We start from the raw sequence: 24,817 nt of genomic DNA on the forward strand, positions 1-24,817 counted from the left end.
GCAGCATCCACTGGATGGCGCTAATTGTCATGTTGCATGCCTGCAAGCTTGTGTGCCCCCCAACAGCAAGTTTTACTTCAACACAGATTGGAAACAAAATTGTACACTTTGGTTATAGTATAATATTAGCAGGACTGCGGTGCTGAAAATATTGATGGGCTCAAAGGGAATTTGACCACCAATACATGAGATACTATTTGTAATTTGATAACAGTGACCCATACCTACAGTATGATAACCAATATGATAGTATTAACTAATAATTACATTTAATTTCTCAAGCATCTTTATTTTGTGGCCTGAAGATAATTGTGTGTGTTCAGACACCACTGGAGATTATTGGGACATTTCAGACCTGTCAGTTTTTTAAATTACTAATAATAATAATAATAATAATAATATTTTTTAGGCCTACCCCCTTAACAGAGTAAAACAATTGTGTGTGTGTGTTATATATATATATATATATATATATATATATATATATATATATATATATATATTATATTTTGAAAATACACTTAAAGGGCATAAAGGCAAACATTTTGGGCTACATTAATAACACTGACTTGACCTGATAGGCTATAGCCTACTGTAGGTTATGTAAAAAAAAAAAAACAACAACAACAACCCATAAATCACTTAACAATTGATTATGTCTGAGTCTGCAACCTGTTTGTTCAATTTGTAGATTTATACTCTTATGATGGACCATACCCACACTAAAAAACTACTACTGCACTCCTATTTCATCCACATGTGAAGGGTTTTTGGGGGGTCCTGGTTGGAGGAAGTCTCCGTCTGCTTGTGAGGGGTGAGGGTGAGAACAAATGGAGAGAGGCAGAGGGAGGAGGCCAGATAGAGGGGAGGTAGGGGGAGGGAATAAGGGAGACAGCCCAAGCAGCGCAGTGGGAGGACTGTCCCATGCCAGGACCTGTGGCGGCTGCAGCGGCAGCCTGGACTGAGGAAGTGTGCTTTCGGGGGGGGGCTGGGCTGAGGCAGCAGGCAGCAGAAGCAGTTCAGGATCCAAGCAAAAAAGCTTCCATTTTTATCATCGACAGCCACAGCCAAAGGCCGAGGAGAGCATCGAGTCCAGCTGGGACAAAGTGAGCGGGCTGTGACCAACCTGAGAGCAGATTCCAGCAGAAGAAAATGAGCCTCTCAGCCTGCATTAAGCCTGTATGACGGGGCTGAGGGCTCTTTGATCAGGACTTTACTCCACTCTTTCTCTTTCAGCTGCTCTGACTGACAAAGGGAAACAGAATAGAAAAAAAAGAAGAATCAAAGTAGTCGCTTTCAGTTTGAAAAGGTAAGGCATGGTGTCTGAACTTTTTCCACGGTCAATCATAAACGGGGAGGGTTTTAAAGTCGGCTGGTCAGTACTTTTAAAAGCAGGATTAGACCTCCACACACTGCAGTACCTTTCAACACCCCCCCTTTTCTGTTTAGCCCTATGCTCAGTCACATTTCATTGAGTTTGCTCATTTATTCAAAGTGCAAAACAGGGCTCTGCTCTGTATTTACTTTGGCTGTGAGTCCCACTAAAACCAGGCGTGTGTGTGTGTGTGTGTGTGTGTGTATGTATGTGTGTGTGTGTCTGTGAAGACAGAGAAGGGAGTCATTCAAACTGAGCAAGCACTGATCTTGTGATTTCTATTTTTTTTTATGTGAAAAAGTATTATTTACGGCCTTTGAATTGAACTGCCTGAAGCTTGTTTGACCTCTGTGAGTCTTTTTAGCTTTTCAGAAGTATTCCTCAATGAATTGTGTTTTGCAATGGCTATAATTTGGGGTTCCTTGCTGTTGTGGGTTATGGTGTACTGGAGACCTTTTTATAATGTGAAACATATGGGGCCATTCTTGTGGGAGACTTGTACCTAGTATTCTATAGATCTCCAAAAAAACAAGCCTTTTTTTATTGTCCTTTGTTGACAGTTTGGACCCCTTGGTTGGTGGATAAATGATGGAGACGATCAGAATAGGAGAGTTTGGCTTTTTTTCTTTGAGCTACAGCTGCTGCGTGGTATTTGCGGCCTTAGGGCTATGTTTCTCAGGCAGCCATTGTTGATGACATGTACAAGCATTCTTACATCACAGCAGCTACACCCCTCTTCACCTGAATATCTGTCCCTCCCTTTCCCTGCATGGAAATCAGACACACACCTGCATTTACACCCGCCTGTACACCTTTCTACCAAACATAAACCATGCAGGTCGTTCTGAACATTTTGCAGCCTAAACTCTTTCAAGATCAGCTTTAATTACAGACCCAGTGAGACAGGAGAAACATTTTTCAGCTGGCAATTATAGCTTTTGTTGGTGGTTCTATTTTGAGGTCAGAGTCGTATAAACAATATCTGCCCCTCAAGGCGAAAAAGAAATGTACGTCAGTTACCCAAAGTGTCCGTTTTTTTTTTCCCCTCGCTGATAACAGGCCGCAGTTACAAAGGACTGGCAGAGCGACTGATGAGTGGTGATCTTGATAGTGTGGTTTGGACAGGTGGGTTGGCAGAGGGTTGGGGTTGTGTACTGTAAGCAGAACACTGTGATCTAACACTGGAGGAAACAGCATGGAACTGAGCACTGGGGGCATTTCACTGTGTCACAGCAGTGCCACGGCCACTTGGCTGACATGTGTAAGTCATTAAACGGAGAGAAGGAGACCTGGAGAAGGAATGAGAATGAAAGCAATAAAGGGGCAAAGAATGGCAAGAAAGAGGAGAAAGAAAAAGAGAGATGGAGGGAATGAGGGAGCGAGAGTGGGAACGTAATCCATTTTGGAACGCATTCCACTATGACCCTGGGATAGAGAACGGTAATTAGGGTGTTTTAGGAGCCTGAAGGGTGCACAGATTTGCTCAGAGCCAGTGCTGTCATTTTTATTCCCTTCAAAATATCTTGTGAAATTGCGGGAAAAATACATGTTAGAGTTCCAGAGTTACTAACTAAACTTGCTAAAAATACCCAGCTCCCCCCTCCTGTGGCTTTTTTTTCTTTCTATAGTTCTCATTGTTTTGTTTATTCCAGTACTTCAGCAGTGAAAGGGTGTCAAAGCCACAGCGCAAACATATAGAGCCCCTGACAGGAAAAGGCCAGAACAAACTGTGGCCTTGTCCCTCTCCAGGCCCTTCAGCCAGCCTGTTATGTCACTGTGGACATGTTATCCCGCAGTATGAGGCGTGCGCTCGTGCCAAGTATGAATACTAGGCGGTTTGGAACAGTGGAGCTGATGGTATCAAAGTTATTAGGTGGCTATTAGATGTGAATGCTAAATACCAACCAGGGGCTACAGCCAGAGGACAAGGGCAAAGGAACAAATCTGTTCTGGTTGTACAACTCTTGTCATCTGATGGCAACAGGCATGAATAGTTCTTTTCATGAGCTGGGCAAACAAAGAAATAAAGCTAAATTTAGTAAAAATGCGTTAAGAAAAAAAAATAAATAAATAAATAAAAAACAGCTTTTGAGTCCAGCAGTCCCCCCTGCAGGCAGCCAGACCCCCTGAAGCATTTATGGCACTTTAGGTGTTACACAGGTTCGCAGACAAACAGCTTAGGAGATCATTAATCTGTCCAGTGTCTCCCAAAGAGACAGTAGTGTAATGTATGTGTAGCTGCTTTTTTTTTCTTCCATAGGTGCAAAACAGAGCCAGTTCCTACATGCTGGGTTGGATGAGCTTTACTCTGAATTGGAGCTCTAATCGTAGCTGAGGCAGCACTGCAGTCTGTACCCGATAAAGTCTGTGTTGATGTGTAACAAGGAGTTGGAAAAGTGTTTTGTTTTTTTTCTTCTCCTGTTAGTGAGGAATATCAGTGAAGCCATTTTTCATTTCAGATGCACAATTTCAGTTTAATGGACCTATAATAATATTTAAGTTGTCACAAAATGGAGGCTGTTGCCACAACACGTCAATCATAAACTAGAAGCTGGAGCCAACAGAAGCAATTCAGTTAGATTTTAGAGCCGTGAATGGGGGATGGGACGCCTTGATTGCTTTCATATGTGTGCAGGCGTGATGTTTGTGTAATTTTTTTATTTTTTATAATTAAATTCACTTTCACGCTTTGCATGGTTTAGTAATCTGCAACCCTTTCATTTAAATTTGGAGCAATTAATTAGGTAGATTAAGTCTCTTATCTGGTAAAACTAGACTACAGTTTGGTGGTTGCAGCCCCTCCAATATAAGGATTTAATGCTTTTCTGCTTCTCAACATGGAATCCTTTGTGGGTATCTTTCTGGTGAAACTCTGGGCTTTGATGGTAACTTGTGATGATAATTATGTTACATTTTTGACATTTCACAGAGTAAACATTGGATCCACCAAGAATAGATGCCAAAAAATAAAAGTGGCCCAAATGGCAATTAAAGCTTAACTTGTTTCTTTCATGGTCATTGCCACTGCTTTTTTTTATGTGCTTCCTGTACCTTAAATTTGGGGTGCCCTGGTAGCTAGTAGGGATCACGCCCGTGTAACAAGGCTGAGTCCTCGTTGCAGGGGTCATGGGATCAAGTCCAACGCGTGGCCCTTTGCTGTGTCATCCCCTCAGTCTCCCTTTTTTGCCTATCTTGAGCTGTCCTATCAATTGAAGGGAAAAAAATAAAAAAACGTAAGTAGTAAGTAAATACATTTTCTCTCTTCCCACATTTGACCAAGACTCCCTATAGCTGTATTTTCCTCTTCCACTGGTTTTCACAAATATGTAAAAGCAATCTGCGTGATGATGGCCACACTGAAATCCCTAATGGAAAATACAGTCAGGGAGTCTGTAGACATGTAGCCACCAGCCTGATCACATACAAACAAACTTTCGCATAGATGGACTCTGGTTGCTGTGGCTCAACCCCAGTCTCGGGAGAGACTTATTATTTTGCGACAGACAAGCATGCACAGTTTTTGCCAACTGTTGTCACCGCAGTGGACTCAAAAATGAAAACAACCATGAGGTCACTGTTCACATGATTAGGCCACGGTTTAACCCTTAGGGTCGGGCTCACAGATGTCTGGAACTGCTCCTTTTTTTTTTGTTACAGTTTATGTCCTGTTACATGATGCAGCCTTCTTTCATCTTGTCGTTCACCTGCTCGTACAAAATGGAAGATTCCGTGCAGTGCGGACCAGGTGGAGGGTGTGGCTCCCGAAATAGAAACTGGCTTCCTCCCAGAACTTTAAGATGTCTTCCCACTTAAGTCTTTTTACTCATCAATGGAATGTTTGATTAATTTATTTTCAGCGTTGTTCTGGGTAATTGAAAGAAAGGCATTTGAAGCCGGTCCCAAGTGATGGTCATGCATGTGTGAACGTGGCTGACAGCACCCACGCAGCCTAGTCAAGCTCTTACCTGCAGGGGCTGGAGTTGGGGGAGCCAGACACACCCTAATCCCCCAACATCCTGACCTTAGTAAACCTGTTGCAGCTTGCCCACAGTGGGTCTGGCAACCTGTTTTCTCCGATCTCTCTGCCTGCCCCCTCTACCAGCCTTGCTCTCACAGTGCCATGGGTGGGCTCGGGATTGGAGTTCCTTGGCACTGCTTATTCTGCCTTTGTGAGCTAATGCTGTGCCTCAAACCAGGAACAAAAGCAGTCAGTGCAAATTAAAGACCAATTATCTTTAGTGCGTGCTGGGGCAAGTCGCTCGTGTTAACTTGAATGATGAGTGGGAGAAGTGAGAGGTCTAGTAAGAAAATGATGTTGTTTGCTGCAGCGTTACTCGTGAATAATGAATGTAAAATCAATACGCCTCAGGTTGATATTTACGAATGTTATCGTTTATTTTTTAGCTACTTTTGTGCATCTTTATGGGTTTTATTTGAATTGGTTAGAAACTTTATTTGTTTTTGTCACTTAATTTAATAGTTTGTCTTTTTGACAACGATGTCCTTTTTTGCTGAAAGTTAGACGAGAAGATTGATATCACTCTCATGGCTGTCCGTTGAAGATAAAGCTACCGCCAGCAGCTCATTAGCTTAGCTTAGCATAAAGATGCAAAATGGGGGGCAAAAGCTAGCCTGGCTGGTTTCACAGCCATATTATATATATTATTTAATGAGCTTTAGGTATCTGCTTGTGGTTATGAAGAGTGCCAGGCTAGCCGCTCCGTCGTCCATTAGCAAACTGGCTACTGGCGGTAATGTTAGCTTAATTTTTACCCCAGACATGAGAGTGACATCAATCTATCCATATAACTCTGAGCAAGAAAGTGTTTCCAAAACTGTCTACCTTTTTAAAAACTCCTTTAAAACAAAAAATCTTTATACTCATGATTGCAGCACCAAATGAATTAACTTTTTTTTCACACTCCTGGGTCACATGGAGGTTAAGTGTTGGTTAGATGGATACCCTTCCCATCTCCAGTTAGCATAGTACTTTTACACTTCCAAAACATTAGCCTTCTTCCCATGCCTCTGCCCTGGAGATACACAGAGCCTAAGTACTGGCTGAACCTCTTCATTAATTTCCCATTAGTCAACAGTTTTTCCTCAGAGTCTCGGGGGGAAATAGACTAACCCCACCATTAGTTCCAACAATCCCTGAGGACCCCCCCCCCGACTCCCACCACCTCCACCAACACACACACTCACAAAACACCCAGCCCCGTTTCCCCGAGTGATGACCTCTTCATACACATGGCCTCTTTCATTCCGCTCTGAGGGTTGGTTTAAGCTGTGGCTACACTGTCCCTAGTTTATGGCTCCCTCAGTGGCCCCCTTCAAAGTGTTGGGCTGTAGCCTGCAGTCATTGCAAACTTAATTGATGGACACATTCTTGACTATGGATCATTTTAATCACAACAAACAATTGGAGTCATTCAAGAAGGATGATGATATCTTTGGCAGCTTGAGGAATGCGTTTGTGTTTGTGGGAGTGTGTGCTTGTGTGAAATCTGAAACATTTATCAGGCTCAATAGATCAGTTTTTTCTTACAAATGCTACCCACGAGTATAGAGTTATTTTATTTATAGTCATCAACATACAACCTAATTCTGACCCCGAATAGTAGGATTTGGTTTGGTTTGATTTATTGACCACAATTTAATAAATCAGGTTTTGATATAACTAGAACTGAAACGATTAGTAGATTAATTTATTTGTTGACCGGCAGAAAATTAAATGGCAACTATTCATGAATGATTCATCGTTAAAGTAAAAAATCAGCTTCTCAAATGTAAGAATTTGTTCATTTTCTGTTGTTTATTTACATACCTTTATATACATATCCCTAGAAAGAACTTTAAAGTTATGGATTTTTCTTCACAGTCTACCAACCCATAGCATTCAATGTCTGGCATGAAGACATATTGAAAAAATAGGAACTAAAAACTAGAAGAATGAGTCACATAAACAAACAATAAAAAGAATTTTCGGGGAAGCCAGTGAAGTAAAGTCATAGCCACCCAAATCAAATCAGACAACAGTTGTATGACATAGTTCAAAATGCTAATTTAAGTAAATAAAAAAGTAAAACATGACAAGCATATTAAGATATCGACATTCTGCTAAAGTAGTATCTGAATTTAACCAAGAAAGCCTCATTAAGATTAAAAATATAAAGAGTGTCCTGGCTATGATAGCTTGCAAACACAGCATAAAAACACAAAATATAAAACACCAACCCAAACGTAATGAGACTAACACACATCATGACTCTAAAATACAAAAAAGCATTGGCAGCCAGAAGACAACGCGTCCAGTTTCTGAAGCAGTGATTTGAGTTTACAGAGAGACCAAACCTTACAATTTTAGATCTAAGAAGATTCCAGACAGATGGAGCAGCATATGTATTTTTGCTGTAGCTGTGACTTTCTTTAGTGCACCAGAGGCAACGGCTGCAACTCATCACTGTTTTTAATTCCCAATAAAAATGATATGTAGATTGTTTTTTTTGTTTTTTTAGAGTAATGTTTTTAGTCCATAGAATGTCATAAATTTGGTCAAAAACTTCAAGATGATGACTTTAAATTGTGGGTTTTGTCCGACCGACAGTCAAAAACCTGAATATGTTCATTTGAAAATCATGTAGAACAATAGAGAGAAACAGCAAATCCTTACAATTATTAAGCTGGAAACAACAAATGTTCATGGTCACTTGAAACATTGTCAGGTGACTTATTGATTAATCGACTAATGGTGTCAGCACTGGTGATAGCAGGCAACACTTAGATATTCTCTGGCTGACAAAACCGGCATAGAGCATACTGAGATGACTAGATAAGAGGGTAAGGGATGAGTCTGTGGATGTGGTGGGGTGAGACAGGCTCTCTCTAGACCACCACTGCAGGAAGTGCATGGCCATGAGGTCACAGGGACACGCCATCACTCAGGGATTTACAGCAACTGGTTTCAACCGGAGTTGTTTGAAAGTTTTTTTTGTCTTTGTCATTGTTGCTCTGACTGACTGACAGTGGATACTAGATTGCTGGTGGTCAGTCTTTCGATACCACTGCACCGTGTCTCTTTTTTGCTGCAGAGATAAGTGGCAATCATCTCTCACACGTCCTTGATATATTGTTTCGTTTCAACCGCTACAGTATTTGTGACACACACTGTTGACCGTTTCTGTGCAAACAAGACACCCTCTGTCATACAATCTGGAATTGAGGTCAGTCTCTAAAGATATCTGTGTGGAAGCGTGGACACAATGACTAGAGCTGAGGACTTTGACCATCAAATATTGACTCGAGCAAAGTCACCTGCCTAAAGCGTGAGGTAATTGAAGGGCCTGTGTCTCTGCTTCGTTATTTTTAACAGGAAGTCCCAAGATTCATGATGGAGGAGGGATACGAACTCGACCTGACGTACATCACGGAACGTATCATCGCTGTGTCCTTCCCCCGAGGGTGCTCAGAGGAGGTCTACTCTCACAACCTGAAGGATGTCACACGAATGCTCAAGTCCAAGCATGCAGATAATTACCTGGTCAGTGCTCCATCCATGCGCTGCTCACCGTCTCACCTTGAAATGAGCTGAAGTCAAGTGTCAAAGTGCAAACAGTATTGATGTCGGGGCTGATTGGATATTGACATGAGAGTATTGACCTCAGAGTAATCTAAGACGCAGTGTTAAAGCAGAATGCGGCAATCTTTGAGACAACATTTTCAAGTCATGGGCTCTGTTGTGTGTTCTCTTTAGATTATCAACCTGTCAGAGAAAAGACATGATCTCTCTAGAATGAACCCCAAGGTAGGTTTATGTGACACTGTGTCATCTACATAAAATAAGCTAATATAGTCATAGCAGGATGAGTATATAAATATAGATCAATTTGAAAAATAACAAATACAGTACATTTAAATGGCAAAATAGACCTCTGTTTATCCTCTTTGCTCAGCTCTATCTAACCAGCTAAAGTATACAGTATACTATTAATTGGTAACGCACAGGGAGTTGTATGTTTACAGTGAGTGATGTGTTTTTAGACATTGGATACAGGCTGGCCAGACATGCACGCTCCACCTCTGGATAAGATCTGCACCATCTGTAAGGCCATGGAGAGCTGGCTCAACGCTGACCCTCTTCACGTGGTGGTTATACACTGCAGGGTAAGCATCTGCAGGTTGTTTTGTAGCAGCTGTATCTCAGTGTTGTATTAATTTAATAGTAATAATTAGGCGATTGTTCTGGATTTAAATACATTGTGATTGAAATTTTGGCATCTAAAGTGTCTTAAGTATTTCTCTATGACATTAGATATTCACAAGCAGCCATATAAAGTAAAAAAAATCTGTCAAATACTGGAATCTTTAAGTATTGAGTATGTAAGTATTTAAAACAGCAAAAACTACAAGTGTTGCATGTGTAGTGAATAATCCCTGTGGCGTTTCTTGTTTCTTTAGGGCGGCAAGGGTCGAATTGGAGTCATCATTTCATCCTTTGTGCATTTCACCGACGTGTCCGCCAGGTAACCACTACTATGCGTCACATTTTTCATGTAGCTTTAAATGTTGTTTGCTCCAAAGTCAGGATTTATCATAAAATGAGTGTACCCACTCTCCATGGCAGCGAATGATATCAACAACAACCCACAACAGTTGAAGAAGACTCATTCCGTAGACCACAACGTCATTGCCTAACCACAGATGATTTCTTTACCTTTTTTCAATGTAGGGTCAAGGTGATTCAGAAAGTGAGTCAAAGAAAAGGCACCTCTTTCAAAGACAACCGCACAGTTTAAGCCATGAATCACCCCGTATTGAATTGCATGAATCAACTCGGAAACATGTTAGTTACTGTAATAGCTTCTGGCCACAGTGTCAGTTTCACAAAATCCATTCATCACGATGAAAACCGATTCTAAATTTTCTAACCATTGTCAGTTATACTAAGCCTTTAAGTAAAGAAATGCAGCAAACATTAGGAAAGGGTGACCTGGTGTTATGCCACTATGAAGATCCTTTCTGCACACAGAAGTCATTGTGGAATGAGCACACATTGGCCTTCAACTTAGCCCTTGCGTCCCACTGAGGAAGACTGGGTCGGCATGGCAGATACGAAAGACAGAGGGTAAAAAGAGGTAGAGGAAGAGATAGGGAAACAATGAGGCAGATTTACAATGGAATAGATTTGGGGATAGTGGGGGCAGAGGGAGAGGGCCGACGAGAGAGAAACAGAGCTGTGGTGAAAAGGCTCCAGCGCCTGTTGGTTTTAGGTCTGTCTGAATAGCAGAGCTGTGCACACACTCTGTCCTCCTCTCCCCCTCCGTGTTTACTTAAGGCTGGCATTCTCTTCCTCTCTGCTGGAATCCCCTGTCTCTCCGGTTACTTTCACTCTTGTCCATTATGCATGTGTTTGCGTGTGTGTGTCCTAATTTAAGTTAGGGTTAACATTATTCAATTATAGAGCAGCGAAGTGTAATCTCTCTCTGGAGTCATAATTACCTAAAGTGTTTAATGTGTCTCTCTGTCTCCCTCAAAGTGCTGATCAGGCATTGGACCGCTTTGCGATGAGGAAATACTATGATGATAAGGTCTCAACTCTGATGACACCTTCACAGAAACGGTAAGACCCAAAACTCAAGCACGCCCTTTTTTCTAGCAACATGCGTCTGTCCATGTGTTGTTTGACTGGTGCTTTGTTGACCCACATCAAAACACATTCATGTCCCAGACGCACCTGTTTCAATATAAAACTTTGCATGTCCTGGTGCTGTTTGTCCATTTTCTTCACTGAAAAGCCCACCATTGTTGATCATTGTAATGAGAATGGGACCCCATGGTGATCTGGTGTAATCCTGACCCTGTGTATTGCTGTGAATCATCATTGCCCGCACTGATGGCTCTTGTTCCAGTTTCTCCAAGCTGTCTTCTTGACCCCAAGTTTATGTGAGATAAACATTTAGCAATTACAACATAGACAGATGAGCTCATATAATTATAGTTTTTTTTATACTATTACACAGATTTGGTACCTGAATTTCAGTACCAAAACCAAGATGGGAGTTTTTCCTATGCTTTACTATGAGGAATACAACTTTTCTTACAGCAGTAGTTTGACTTTTTGGAAAATGGTAATTAATGTGCTTTCTTGCTGAGAGTTAAATGATAATGTCTGTATGTTTAATATGAAGCTACAGCCCGCAGCTACTTAGCGTAGCTTAGCATAAAGACTGTAAAAGGGGAGCTTGGTACTGTCCAAAGCCAACAAAATCCACTTACCAGCACCTCTAAAGCTCACAAATTAACACATTATATGCCGTGTCAGGGAGTCTGGAGTCTTGTCAAATGTGTGAAGTTGCCAGGCAACCAGTGGGAATTCACTACTACCAGAAAATGAGTTGTCTGGCACATAAACACCCATAAAATCACAAATTGTTGTTTTTACACTTTGATTCTTGTACAGATTAAACAAATGACATATGACATGTTATTTAGTTAGCTATAGATGTTCTCGAAGGCAGATTGTTGGTATTCTTTATTTTGACAGAGCCAGGCTATCTTTTTTCCCCTGTTTCTGGTCTTTGTGCTAAGCTAAGCTAACCCGCTGCTGCTGCTAGCTTAATATTCAATGTAATGAAGTGAGTGTGGTATTGATCTTCTCTTGTAACGCTAAAGTGAATAGGCGGATTTTTCCAAAACTTTGTACTATTGTTAAATCTGAGAAAATAACCCTGATTATGTCATCGTGATGTCACCAGGGTTATCTCAGTTTGGGTTTTGAGACTACAATTGTTTGTTTTTTTTGAAAGTTACAAACTAGTAGCTTCATAGTGAAGACGAGGACATTTTCCAAGCAGAGACAAAATGAAAAAATTTAATTAAGTTGCATTGTGGATTTTGACTCATACAAGAGATTAAAAGCCTGTATATCTCGCCCCTTGTGATACATCTTTGGAGTACCCCTTAACTTTGACTTAGTAAAATACAGTCTAAAGTGTGCAAAGTTGTAGTGATTATAATATTTATATGATTAAAAGAAAGGAAACAAAACTACTTGACAGATTTGACTGCAGACACATTTCGGTCTGTCACTAAAAAAATTATGTTTGATATCTATTAATGAGCATGTTATTGGTTGTGGGAATACTTTGCATATATATTGCATATTATTTACATCCAGCTCTGTGCTTTCATGTCAGGTATGTTTGGATCCTCAACAGTCTTCTAAGTGGATCCATGAAGATCAATGCCTCACCATTGTTCCTGCACTGCGTCATTCTTCACGGGATACCAAACTTTGACGCCACTGGAGGTTAAACTTGTTTACCACTACACACAGCTGCCTCTCCCAATGAAAATACAGTTGTTGCTACCATGACAGTATACAAGAATCCAGACACAACCACATCAGAGCTGGAGCAGTAAACAAGATGGAGACTTATCTGTACTTTATATCTTTTTCTTTTTCCAACACACATGCATGCTCAGACAGATAGAGCTACTTGCATAAACAGAACTGAAGAGGGGAACTTCTTTATGGGTTCCCAGTAAATCCATGGGAATTCACACCCATGCTTGCTTGTTAATTGCTGTTTTCTCTAATTTCACTGAAACAACAGAGGTCTTCGTCACATTGTGGAGCTGAAATGTCTTTCTCATAACAACAGCTTATCACACTTCTGAGCAAAACAATCTGAGAGGCTACCTGTGAAGATCTTACCTAGCAGGCTACTTAAGCTCACGTTATCAATGAACTTTTGACTATTATTTATTTGAGAATTAATCTCTTTTTTTCCCAGTATGTCGTCCGTACATCAAGGTTTACCAGGGAATGCAAGCGGTGTATTCATCTGGAATCTAGTAAGTAGCTTGTGGTGGAGTGATGTTAATATTGCTGACTTCACATCAAAGCAATTTTCTGTTTTACTCAGTTTAATGCTGATTTTAATTTAGAGTTACTGCTCTCTATAAATATCTGTGATTGCTTCCAAACTCACTTTCACTGACTCATCTGTTGTTTCTCTTCCAGTCACATTGGTCCAGGCCACAGAGACCGGGTATGCATCACCCTGGAGCCTGCCCAGCTCCTTAAAGGAGACATCATGGTACGAAAATCAAAAGATGCCTTTTCAGAGTTTCTGACATCAGTATTGATTATAGTAATCACAGTATTTTTGTATGTTCTTTTGTAGATTAAATGCTATCACAAGAGTGACATGACTTCAGAACGTGAAGTTGTTTTCCGGCTGCAGTTCCACACGGGAGCAGTGCAGGGCTACAACCTGATGTTTGAAAAAGAGGACATGGAGACTGCCAACAAAGGTAGACCTGAAACCCCCTGAGAACAGGTCTTGACGTGCTGCCTTTAGTTTACAGCAACTCAAGGTCCATACAGCATCTGCAGGGCATGGCCTGGACTTAATTTAGAATTGGCACTTTGAGACCAATAATCTTGTTTTCCCAAACATGTTACATGTACTGACAGAAACGGCATTCATCTTCCCATTTCTGAGTGGCCACACTAATGGCATTCCTGTGTGCTTACATTCCAGATCCCAGATTTGCAGATTATGGTAAAGTGGAGCTGGTGTTCTCCGAGGGACCAGAGAGGATCCCAGGTAGATTCCTAACACTTCAGTTTTTTTGAAAAGTTGCTACAGGGAGAGGTAGTTGGAAAAGCAGACAGTTTCTTTTTCCATTTTTCCCTTCGTGCTGTCCTGTGTTCCTCCCCCTCTGCCCCCTGGTGAGAAGGGATGTGGAATGCTGCAGAGGGGAAATGTAGTGTGAAGTGTGTGCTGACAGAGAGGTAAAGAAGCACAGCATGTGCTGCCCCAGAGCCCCACAGGAGGAAAACTATGTTGTGGGTCTGTGTGTCTTCGATAGTGATAGTAGTAGTAGTAGTAGTAGTAGTAGTAGTAGTCCCGCAGCAATATGGTGTGGATATTATTTCAATCTACATCATCAGAGGTGAAAATGAAACTTTGAATGAAGTTTGTGTGGACTTTATTTGTTATTATTATTCCATGATAAAATGAGGCTATTTTTTAAAGGAATAGTTAGGAAATGTGCTTATTCACTGTCTTGTTTGATATCACTGTCATGTCTGCACGCTAGGCTAAATATGAAAATTAAAATATTAGCTGAACTTCACATAAAGACAGGAAGGGAAAACAGCTAGCTTGGCTCAGTACAAAGGTTAAAAACAAACTACCACCGCCTCTAAAGTTCATTAATCAACACATTATGTCTGGTTCGTTAAATACTTACACAATGTAAAAACAAAAACAATCTTAGTTTTCCTTTGGACTGAGCCAGGCTAGCTGTTTTTCCTGTTTCCAGTCTTTGTGCTAAGCTAAGCTAACGTAGTATATATACAAATTTTCTCACTCTCCGCTAGAAAGGGAATAAGCATACTTTAAGGCTTTTGCACCTGGTAAATCTAGTAGAATGTTAAGGAAACACTGAAACCTTTTATTTTGTTATGTTTTGTATTGTTTATTGTTTGAGTAGTGAGATTTGCAGATAATAAATTTCTTCAGGACTGGATGATATGAAATGAGCAGGAATTATCATATCATAGTGATAAAATTCCACTGGAAGCTGATCATATCAAAGTCTTCTAATCAATATCCTTTATCTTCCCATGAGCCATTATTTAGTTTTTTACATTAACATAATGACGAATAGTATTTTGTGCTACTTCCTGTGTTAAACACCTTGATACAATATCTCAATAATGTTATTTTTCGGGTCCAGGTGCTGACAGGTGGCAAAATGGGGCGGATGTTATTGTGGACTACAACACAGCAGATCCTCTAATCCGCTGGGACTCCTACCAGAACATCTGTGATGGGGAAGGTATTGTTACTATGCTGCATTAGTCACTACATGACTCACAAGACTTTGTTATGACAGTGCCGAATCCTGCCTAATAAATCAGACTCTGAGTGAAAACATCAGTAGCTGCTTTGTGAATGGAAGAAGTATGCATAGGGTGTTATTCAGACTTTAAGTTTACCCCCCTTTCTTGCGCTATTACTTTAACATGTTCTCTCTGTTTCTCACTTCCACAAACACACACAAACTCTTTTTCTCTCAGGGAATTAACACAGCGTGACAGGTCCTGTGCTCCATGTTACTGAGGCACTGCAGTGTGATTGCATTAACATGCACGCAGTCACCACTTGGTTTATGTTTCAATCGTTGCTAACAGAAGTTATTACTCATGAGTGGGACTTAAATCCCAGGCAGGCAGGCTGGCTGGCCCTGTGGAAACACAACTTCTGTTATGGCGAGGAAAGGAAATGAAAGCTAAAACGTACCTCTAGGTTGCACTATGCTGGGCATGACAAACAGTGTTGTTTCTGTGTGGGGGGATAGGGAGGAGAGTTGTTGTATGTAGGAATGCTGAGTTCAGAGGAAGAACAGTTAGTTCTCAAGAGATTTCTATTTTGTTGTTTTATCAAATGAATAGGCATGCTTTAACCATCCCACACATGCGCGCGCACACACACACACACACACACACACACACACTGTCTATGCTCTATGCACTCACTCTAGCGCCCGCACAGACACACACAGACTCACACTCAGAGCCACCCTGTCGGGGCGTCCCGTCCTAGCTGTGGTTGTTGCTCTCCACTCAACCACAGAATTCACAACAACCTCCCAGAATAGAGCGACGTGGTGGTAGCATTAAAACACAGATCCACCCTTTCCCAGTATTCATTGAGTGTTTTTATAAGCTAAGTTCAGTTTGATGAAAATGAGCTGCTTTATTTATTTTCATTTAAAATACCCCAGCACAGCCATATAGAGTTTTACGCACACCTCTGAGAATGCAATAAAAGAGAAAAACACTCAAATTTAAGAATTCATCAAAGCAAAGCAAAGACATCAACAAAGGAGCAATTTTTTCTCATGCCTTTATTCCAAAGCATTCATGTGGGATATTTACAGCTTTGTCTTCTCATGTAAACACTACATCTGAGAGGGAAGACTGGGAGCTTTGTTGGAATTCTACATCTACTTACCACCAGTCCAGGCTCAGTTTGAGGCTGTCACTCAGAAGTTGGTCAAGAGGAGGAAGTCTAAAAAACGTTTGCCACTGTAGTGCTAAGGTTGTGAAAAGAAAACCTAATTTACTTCGATGGCTTTTCTTCAATCACCAGTGAGAGTGTGTGTTTATCCCCACGTGTGAATTCAGCACTGAATTTTAAAAGACTGTTTTTCTAGAAGGTTGTTTACTTAAAGTTTACTGTCAAAAAACCCAAATTACAAAAAAAGCGGTATATAGCCATGCAGATTTCAGTTTTGTGATGTGTCTTAGATTTCCACTGCCAGTCCAATGCAATGTAGGTGAATGGAATTTCATTCGTGTGCACTGAAAAATTACATTTAAAAAATGCTAAAACTTTTAAAACATCTCTTTCCAGAAAATGCGTTCCTAATACTCTGGATAGTTTTTATAAGGACTCGTTCAATGAAAACTGTTCATAGCAACAAACATCTAATATCTCAATTATATAACCGAATACAAAACGACAAAAATTGCAGTCCGTATCAAAAGAATGTGGAAGAGGCCTTGATTTACCTGAGGAAGACGTCCTGGTGTATTATATAAAACAACCAGACTAAAGACCACCAATTCATGGTCCTGATGAGTTCTGTTGTGTAGTTATGTTGTGTGGGTAAAACATGGCTGAAGGCTCAGGATCGTATTTCCGGGGACTGTCCTTTTTATTTATTTATTTTTCATTCAGCAAGAGGTTATTAAAGATATTTTGTCACATTATACCTTGAGCATAAGATAAACCTCTGGCTCAGGATGAATATCTCTATAAAAATACTTATGGCTGCTAGCAAGAAAGCCGTTACATTGAAATGACTAGCCTATATATATGTGGTAATAAAATGTAACCCTGTTCCTGTACAAGTATTCAGTTGCCCATGTAAAACCCCACACTTTAGCTGAAAATATCAATAAAAAAGTTGCAAAAAGAGAGAAAACTATTCACAGCACTCTATGGATTACCCAGAATAACTGAGATATTGTTTCTGGAAAGAAATGTTTTTTAAATGTAGTTTTCATTGTTTGGGGCACAGCTTAAAAAAATTTATTCACCTTCATGGCATTGAAGTGGAGGCAGAATTCTCAAAACCTGGGCAAATAAAACTGTCTGCATGGCAAGATACTACTAGGGGTATGTGTAGAAAATGTTTTACACAGTTTAACTCTTACATAATGTGAGTTTTCCCTCAATAGTTCCTCTCTACACTTTCTATAGTATGAGATACATTTCCCAGAGGGGCTGACGTCTGTACACATCGGAGGCATGTGTAGAAACTTGGGCGGAAGAAAATGAGGTTGATGATCATTATTATGCTTTCGACTCATAGATTAGGCATTCAGGAGGTGCGGTATAGTAGTAGCAGAGGGGGAATGGAAAGGTTGGGTAATTGCATAGCCAAACACAACCGGACCTCCTTCTGTGATACAACAGCAGCTTGGGGAACAGTTCTGGTTTTGCCGCTCCCTGCTCTGTAATTGGTGGATTATTCATGGACGGACCCTACCACAACAACCGACATGATGAATGCTATATATAAAAGGTTTGACTGATTTTCTTGCGCTAAGAGCCTACTCGGTTAACCGGCTTTGTTAATTTCAGTGCAATTCCAATAAGGTAAAACAGTTTTTAAAACAATTGTTGGAACCCCAGGGCTGTTTCCTTGCCGATATTGTACATGAGGACGGCAGCAGTGCAATTTCATGACACACGAGAGTGAGAGAAAAACAACTCCTGCTTTTCATGAAAATGGCCCAGAGCTCCAAGTAAAAGGCAAGGATTGCTTTAATTAAAAAGTGTCTTTTTACAGAGTGAAAAAGTCTGGAGCTGCAGGAATGTTGTTTTCATTCTCTGATCCTCTCTGGGCCGCCCCTCTTTCTTTCTTTCCCTCTTTTTTTCCCCCCTTCTCTCCCCAGTGGGGTAGTCCCCTAATGCCAGGCAAGAGGTCGGGTTACTGCTTCACTCTGGCCCGCCTCCACCTCTAAGCCCCGCCCCACTTGTTTACATTCCTCTGCCCTTATTTGGAGATCTCAAGGTCCCCCCCCCCTGTGGAGTGCAAACACTCTCACCTTCTCAGCAGAGAAAGAAAGCAGGGCCAACTTACCCGAACTCTCTTGATTTGACCCTGACCATTATCTGCTGGCTGAAAAGCCATGTCCTCTCCCGTGTGTCTGCGTTGGCCCTTCTCCTTTTCAAATGTTGTTTTACCGGACACTGGGATTGTGTTGTGAGCTTACCTGGCAATGGCCACGAAGGTAAGAGATTTTGGTTTTTTTTCCCTTGAGACAGATGTGTGGCCATGAGGGGGAGGGATAAGGAAAAGAGAGGCATGAGACGGTGACAGGGGTGACAGAGGAAGATGTCCAGTATTCAGGTAGAGGGGAAACATCTATTTAAAAAAAAACCTGCTTGCACCTTGCCAGAAGGAATGTTACGAGATGGATTTGTTTGGAAAACTCCCTGCGGAACTGACCTGCATGGAGGCCTGAGCCGGGTCTGCTCAAGGCCGGATGTCGGTTCAACTAGTGTGTTTGTGTGAGCAGGGGGGGGGGGGCAAAGCCATACATACAGGACCTTTTGGAGAGGAGGGGGAGCTTTTATCATGCGTGTCTGGTATTCAGATCCTCCAGTCATTCTTTGACTGAAAGGCAAGTATTTAAGGCATTAGACTGAGGGAGAAGTGTAGGAGTCATGTTCCAGCTCTCTTTTGTTGAATAAGAGGGAGAGTTACAGTGAAACAGCAAGTTCTACCTACTTGGCAACGCTGCTCACATGCACCTCTTCTCCAGACCTCATTTTGTGTGAGTCTAGAAAGGCTCAACTTGATTTTTTTGTTTTGTTTTCTGTTGTGATGGATTTGACTCTGCCTTGCAAAATGACTTCTGAGGATTAAGGAGGTTGTTTGGACATATGCTGGAGGTCAAGGGGCAGGCGAGAGGGAGTAGGGTGGATGAATCACAGCAGTGTGAGGAATGCAGGGGTCAGACTCTACACATCCACAGCCGTCAGACTCTCGTAGCGGCGTGCAGAAGACTTAACATCTCTTATATAACCTTTAGCATGTGGAACACCTTTTGTCTGCTGCGCACACTGCACTAGCAGTGGTTCACCTGTCGGCCTGTCGCTTGTTGGAATATCTTTACTTGGAATAAAGTCAGATTAGAATATCAAAAGGAGGGGATTTTAATATTTTTGGTGATTCTTCTAAGTATCTTCTAAAGATTTAATTCTAATTAGGTGATTTGTCTCACTTCTGTAACACAATTCACATGTTTTTCCCTGTCAATGTACCGATGTCCTAGTTCTGTACGGCCTGATGTTTGCTCTGTATTGTCTGGAGTATTGTCTTTGTCAGGTGAGATGTGATTGTAAGTGTTGAGCTTTCTCAATAAGAGATTCTGAATGATGGAGTTTGTGTGGGATGACATGACTGTGCATGTTAACAGTGTCTTGTTGTGTCTCTGGTTTTGTGTTCGTCTGCGTGAGTGCGGCCGTTTGTACGTCTCTGTTTGTGTACGTGTGCCCATACCAGCTGACTGTATGAAGCGCTGCATCTCTTCTATTTTGCAGCGCCACCCTCTCAAGGCCTAACCCAGGACAAAGCAGCTAACAAGAGGATCCCCAACGGAGGAGAGACCACACTGGGCCGAGGGACCCGCACAACCTCCGCCACATCCAGCCCTGACCACAGCGACCACGCCCTCTCTGTGAGCAGCGACTCCGGCCTGTCTAGCACTTCTCTGTGGGCAGACAGACCCACACCTGTCGTCACCACCACCACCACCACCACCACTACCACCACAGCCAACATCAAGTCTAACCAGGGTCCCAGCAAGCAGGAAAAAGTCCAGCTTAAGCGCCTTTTAAGTGGCTTTGGACTTGAGGACCCCTCAGCGGAGGAGATGGATGATCAAGGCCCTAGAGTGGGCATTCAGCAGATAGTCCCAGCACAAGTGCACATCAGTAGAGACCCCAGACCCCGAGAGAGGGAAACAGACATCCTGGATGATGAGGTCATCACAGGTCATGATCTGCACAGTGTGGACAGTTTAGGAACCTTGTCGTCCTCCTGCCACAAGAGCAGCCAGAACTCCCTGCTGTCAGATGGATGTGGGAGTCCCGGAGGGGAGGAGCAGCATAGCCAAAGCCAGCACCACCTCCATCACCCTGCACCCCTTCCCATAGAGGAGTACGAGAGAGCCTACGCTGAGGCGAGAAGGGGCTGTCTGAGCTCCAGGAGCAACTCTGTGGCCTCTTCTAATCCCAGCAGTGCTTCCATGCCCAAGCAGCATGTCTACAGACAGGGAAGCTATTCCACACAGTCCTGGGTTCGCCAGCAGCAGATGGTCGCTGCACAACAGTTTATCTACATGCCTGAGGATGGAAACGACACAGAAAGATACCCAGGGAACAAGCAAGGGAGCAGTTCCCCCAAAGCAGGCCTGCCTGCTGAACCACAGGGCCCTACCAGGGACATGGTGACAGATGCTCTGAGAAACAGAGCGCCACACAAGGAGCAGGCAATGCAGAACAATAACAACAACAACAAACGTGATGAGGAGTTCAAATCTCTAACGATGGACATCGACAACTCCATCGACCAGCTCAACCAGCTGATCATGGACCTGGATCCCACATTTGTGCCGGTGTCAAGCCACAGCAGCTCAGTCAAGAGGAACGGCGGTCTGCATGTGAACGGCTCAGTCTCCAAATGCTCTAACGGCATCAATCTCAGATTCAACGATAATAACGCAGTGACCCTGAAAAACACACAGCAGACAGGTAAGACAGTCAGACAGTCTGGGTGTGGTGATGGTGATGCGGTGTGGTCTGGAAGTGTGGTTGTGAAAAGAAATGTGTGACAGTTATTATGAAACCAGAAGAGCTGTTTTGCTAGAAATGTCTAATAAACATGTCAAAGATAGAAGTAATGAAACAACTTTAATTAATATGCTAGTATTTTATTTAAAGCGAAGTTAGTTCCTCTCAAGCTCCATCAGCTTTTCCTCTCCTCCATTACAGAGTTAACTCAAGAAAGCACACCTTCTCCCCCTCTCCCACCTGGCGTGTTTTAGTGGCAGAAATAGCAGGGTTGTTGCCAGGTTTTTCAGATGTTTTCAGTATGTTTCTGAGGAAAGGGCGCCGTCTAGACTTGTCTGTATAGCTATCTGACTAGAGGATCAGTATGGTACATGAAGAGAGGGAGAGCAGCTGTCATCGGCCTTTCTGAACATTGCTTTCAGTGTTTGATTATAGAGATTGCGCAGTGAGGAATACAGATATTTACAAAATCCCATAGACCGACTGCCTATTGTTGTGCGTAGAAGAGGGTTTAAGCATTACTGTACTTAAAAGACACACACAATTTCTTTTCTTTAATGTAAGTCATCTCTAATAGATGTTCTCCTTATTGTATTCTCATGTTCATCACACTCCCACCTGCCTGTTCAGACCTTTTTCAGTTCTTATCAATGATATGTTACAGTAATCATAAAACATCTCCTTGTGATTGCTGTTGTTAGGTTTGTTGTGCAGACAGAAGTTATGCAACATAATGACTCTTGTATCTACCCTAGATATCCACTAAAGTTATTTCCACTTTGTTCTTGTTGAAACTGATCCCAGGGCAACATTCAAGGATGCAGTCTATGATCTTCAAACACTGCACAAGAGTTCACAATGTGTTTCCATTGCTGTTGCGTGCTGTAGAATCTTTATAGAAATTGCAAGATTACAAAATTCCTCTGTCTATCTTTAAGTTTGTTTGCCCCGCAGTGATTGTTAACAGAACTGGAAGAATGTAGCAACTTCTTGTAATTGTTTTCACAAGCAAAACATTGATGACTATCTCTTTCCAATGCTACAAAGATTTTGGCTTTTTTATATCAAATTCGCCTTGCCCTTGTAGGTTATCAGCGTACTGTCGACTCAAAAATATTCATAACAGCAGCAAATCAAGGGATTTCTTTAGCTGAAAACCAGTGAGGCAGAGAAAATGCAGAAAGCTGCCTCGGTGTTAGCAGTGCGTGAATCACACTCCAGTACGTGTGGTTGCAGGGGGCACAAGATGGGGAGGCCTGAGGAATTTCCAAGGAAGGAACAAGTGAGCCCAGAGGCAATGTTTTTTCCATTTGATTCCAAAAGCATACCTGTCCGTGCATATCAACTACACAGGAGCGTCATTCCAAAAAACAAATGCTGAAGGCTATAACTTTTGCTAATTTGCAAGTAACCTGTAGGAAGTAATGGATTGTTTCTTTTTAATGTTGGCTTTTATATGTTGGCACTGGTAACAGGAGTCATAGGTCTGAGTCAGTCTGTCCAGCTGCATTATAACATGAATTTGGAGCAAAAGTTAGTTGTCACAAAGAAAGGCTGGTTAAATTCTGTTGACTTTTTATGAATAATTCAGTTTGACCATTTAAAGCAGTTCAAGCTCTTTTTGCTACCAGTATTCATCAAACTAGAACAGTCATGCTTTTCCTGCTCGTGCCCATCACATCATTACACCAAGTCTCCCATGTTGTTATTATTTTTACTAACTAACACCTAAAACAAGATTATGGCACAAGATACAAAAATACAATATGTATCTAAAATAAACCTGCAGCAGGCATTTTATGTTAGTATCAATATTCACAAGTCCTTTTAAAGCCAATACTGCCTTAAAGCAGCCCTGCTCATTGATTTGCAATGGTCTGATACAACTTGTGGTATGGTGTTGCCAAATCTCTATTTCCACACAATACTGTATTTATCCTCATCTTGCCCAACCCTACTCTTGAGGGTGTATTAGATTACAGAAGTGATGGCACTGAAAGTGAGTCATTGGAGAGAAGAGAGTTTGTCTCTGTTGCGTGATAGCAACCACATCATATAGATCCATGCTTGCTTGTCTCGTGACTGCTTCTCATACCTCATATAAACTAAAGAAAACCTATTCTCTGGATCAATAATGCACACATGCATAAAATCCTGTAGGTGGATGTATAGGATGAAAAAAGTGATGCATGCATAGAGAAACACTGTGTCATCCATAGTCGCCCCAGACAAAGTGAGTAATGATCCCTGACATTAGCACTTCTGCACCATTAGCATTCTTCAGGGTTGGGAGGTTGGAGCTCACTGGGAGGGCTCAAATTAACACCCTAGTGCTGAGTGGTAGCACTCTTCAGAGTAGTCACAACATTGAAACCCCCAACACACACAGACACACACTCTAAACCTCGTAGCCCACCAGCCAGACCCCTGGCATTCCTCAGCTGTCCTCTCAAAACATGACTGTAGGCAGCACCCTGGGGTAAGCAGTGTGGTGCTTACATTTTATGGACTGATTAAGTTAAAAAGTCATCAATCCCAAACTATTTATTTTATTTCTTATTTTTTACAGATAATAGCCATGAAAGTGACCACACCAGCTTATCTACATCGTCATGTGAATTTAAATGAGTGTGATCGTCAGAGCGCACTGTTCAATTTAGTAGAGTGCAATAAATCAGGAGTAGGATTTAATGAATTGAGCTGATTATTATGATGATATGATCTTGTCAAGTTCCCTTAAAACTTTTGATGTCCATTGCATTGCTTTGAACATTAGTTTGATGACTTTAAACGAATGTCAAATCATCATGATAGATTCATACCAATAATTGTTAATATTATTGTGATCATTTTTTCACCCATGTTGCCCAACCGTAGTCTATAATGCCTTAGTTTTAGGGTAACCAGACCTTGTCTAAAATAAGCGACTGTTAGAAAAAACATTTTGCTGAATACTGTCCTAAAAGGCCCCAAAGGTCATTTACTGTTCAGTGTTTTTTATGTACTTTACTTCCTTGAAGTCAGTGATTCTTGTAAATTAATGATCTGCTTTCAACCTGTGTGTATCCAGGTGTCCAGTCCAGCGAGGGGCGGGTCAGTGTCACACGCAGCCTGAGTCGCCAAGGAAGTGATGTCACGGATCATCCAGGCTTCTGTAACTCAGGGTGGGGCGCGACAGAGGAGTACAGGGGCCAGCGGACGTACTCCCCCTGTGTGCCACAGTCACAGGTAAATACAGCATGTGTGTATAATGCTTGTATGTGTATGGCTTTTCCCCATCTCATGTATCTACTCTGTGTGCGTGGTGACATGTATCTGTGCATTGTTTGTTACAGCATCACATGTTGTACAGGAGTGACAGTGCTGACTACAGGGCTCAGGGCCCAGACATGGACAGTGGGGTTGAGCCCGGGAGTGACATGACTCCACCCACTCCCGCCTTCCCCATTTCTCCGCCAACACCTTATGGTAAGTGCTGTATGTTTCCTGTGTCATTGTTAATAAGTTTCTTTTATCTGAGCATTTGATTTTGCATGTATTTGTGACCCGATTA

The 24,817-nt window shown here is 41.8% G+C and overlaps 1 protein-coding gene across 3 annotated transcripts in view; it reads left to right on the top strand.

The window, feature by feature from the left end:
• Nucleotides 1–951: 951 nt before the first annotated feature.
• LOC127362627 (tensin-3) overlaps nucleotides 952–24,817 on the top strand; it is a 32,134-nt gene continuing 8,268 nt past the window's right edge. Inside the window, exons 1-15 of one of the 3 annotated variants that reach the window (XM_051398616.1) lie at nucleotides 977–1,309; nucleotides 8,748–8,915; nucleotides 9,129–9,179; nucleotides 9,416–9,538; nucleotides 9,833–9,897; nucleotides 10,911–10,994; nucleotides 12,571–12,683; nucleotides 13,171–13,231; nucleotides 13,401–13,476; nucleotides 13,564–13,693; nucleotides 13,924–13,989; nucleotides 15,128–15,229; nucleotides 20,014–21,225; nucleotides 24,335–24,492; nucleotides 24,600–24,732. In XM_051398616.1, the coding sequence (XP_051254576.1) occupies nucleotides 8,763–8,915; nucleotides 9,129–9,179; nucleotides 9,416–9,538; nucleotides 9,833–9,897; nucleotides 10,911–10,994; nucleotides 12,571–12,683; nucleotides 13,171–13,231; nucleotides 13,401–13,476; nucleotides 13,564–13,693; nucleotides 13,924–13,989; nucleotides 15,128–15,229; nucleotides 20,014–21,225; nucleotides 24,335–24,492; nucleotides 24,600–24,732 (2,527 nt within the window). In that variant the 5' untranslated portion in view covers nucleotides 977–1,309; nucleotides 8,748–8,762. Of the gene's footprint in view, nucleotides 1,310–8,747; nucleotides 8,916–9,128; nucleotides 9,180–9,415; nucleotides 9,539–9,832; nucleotides 9,898–10,910; nucleotides 10,995–12,570; nucleotides 12,684–13,170; nucleotides 13,232–13,400; nucleotides 13,477–13,563; nucleotides 13,694–13,923; nucleotides 13,990–15,127; nucleotides 15,230–20,013; nucleotides 21,226–24,334; nucleotides 24,493–24,599; nucleotides 24,733–24,817 lie in introns of all 3 variants that reach the window. The other 2 variants (XM_051398626.1, XM_051398634.1) reach the window with 2 other exon arrangements.

This window comes from Dicentrarchus labrax, unplaced genomic scaffold, assembly GCF_905237075.1.
Source record: "Dicentrarchus labrax unplaced genomic scaffold, dlabrax2021, whole genome shotgun sequence".
NCBI classification, from domain to species: domain Eukaryota; kingdom Metazoa; phylum Chordata; class Actinopteri; family Moronidae; genus Dicentrarchus; species Dicentrarchus labrax.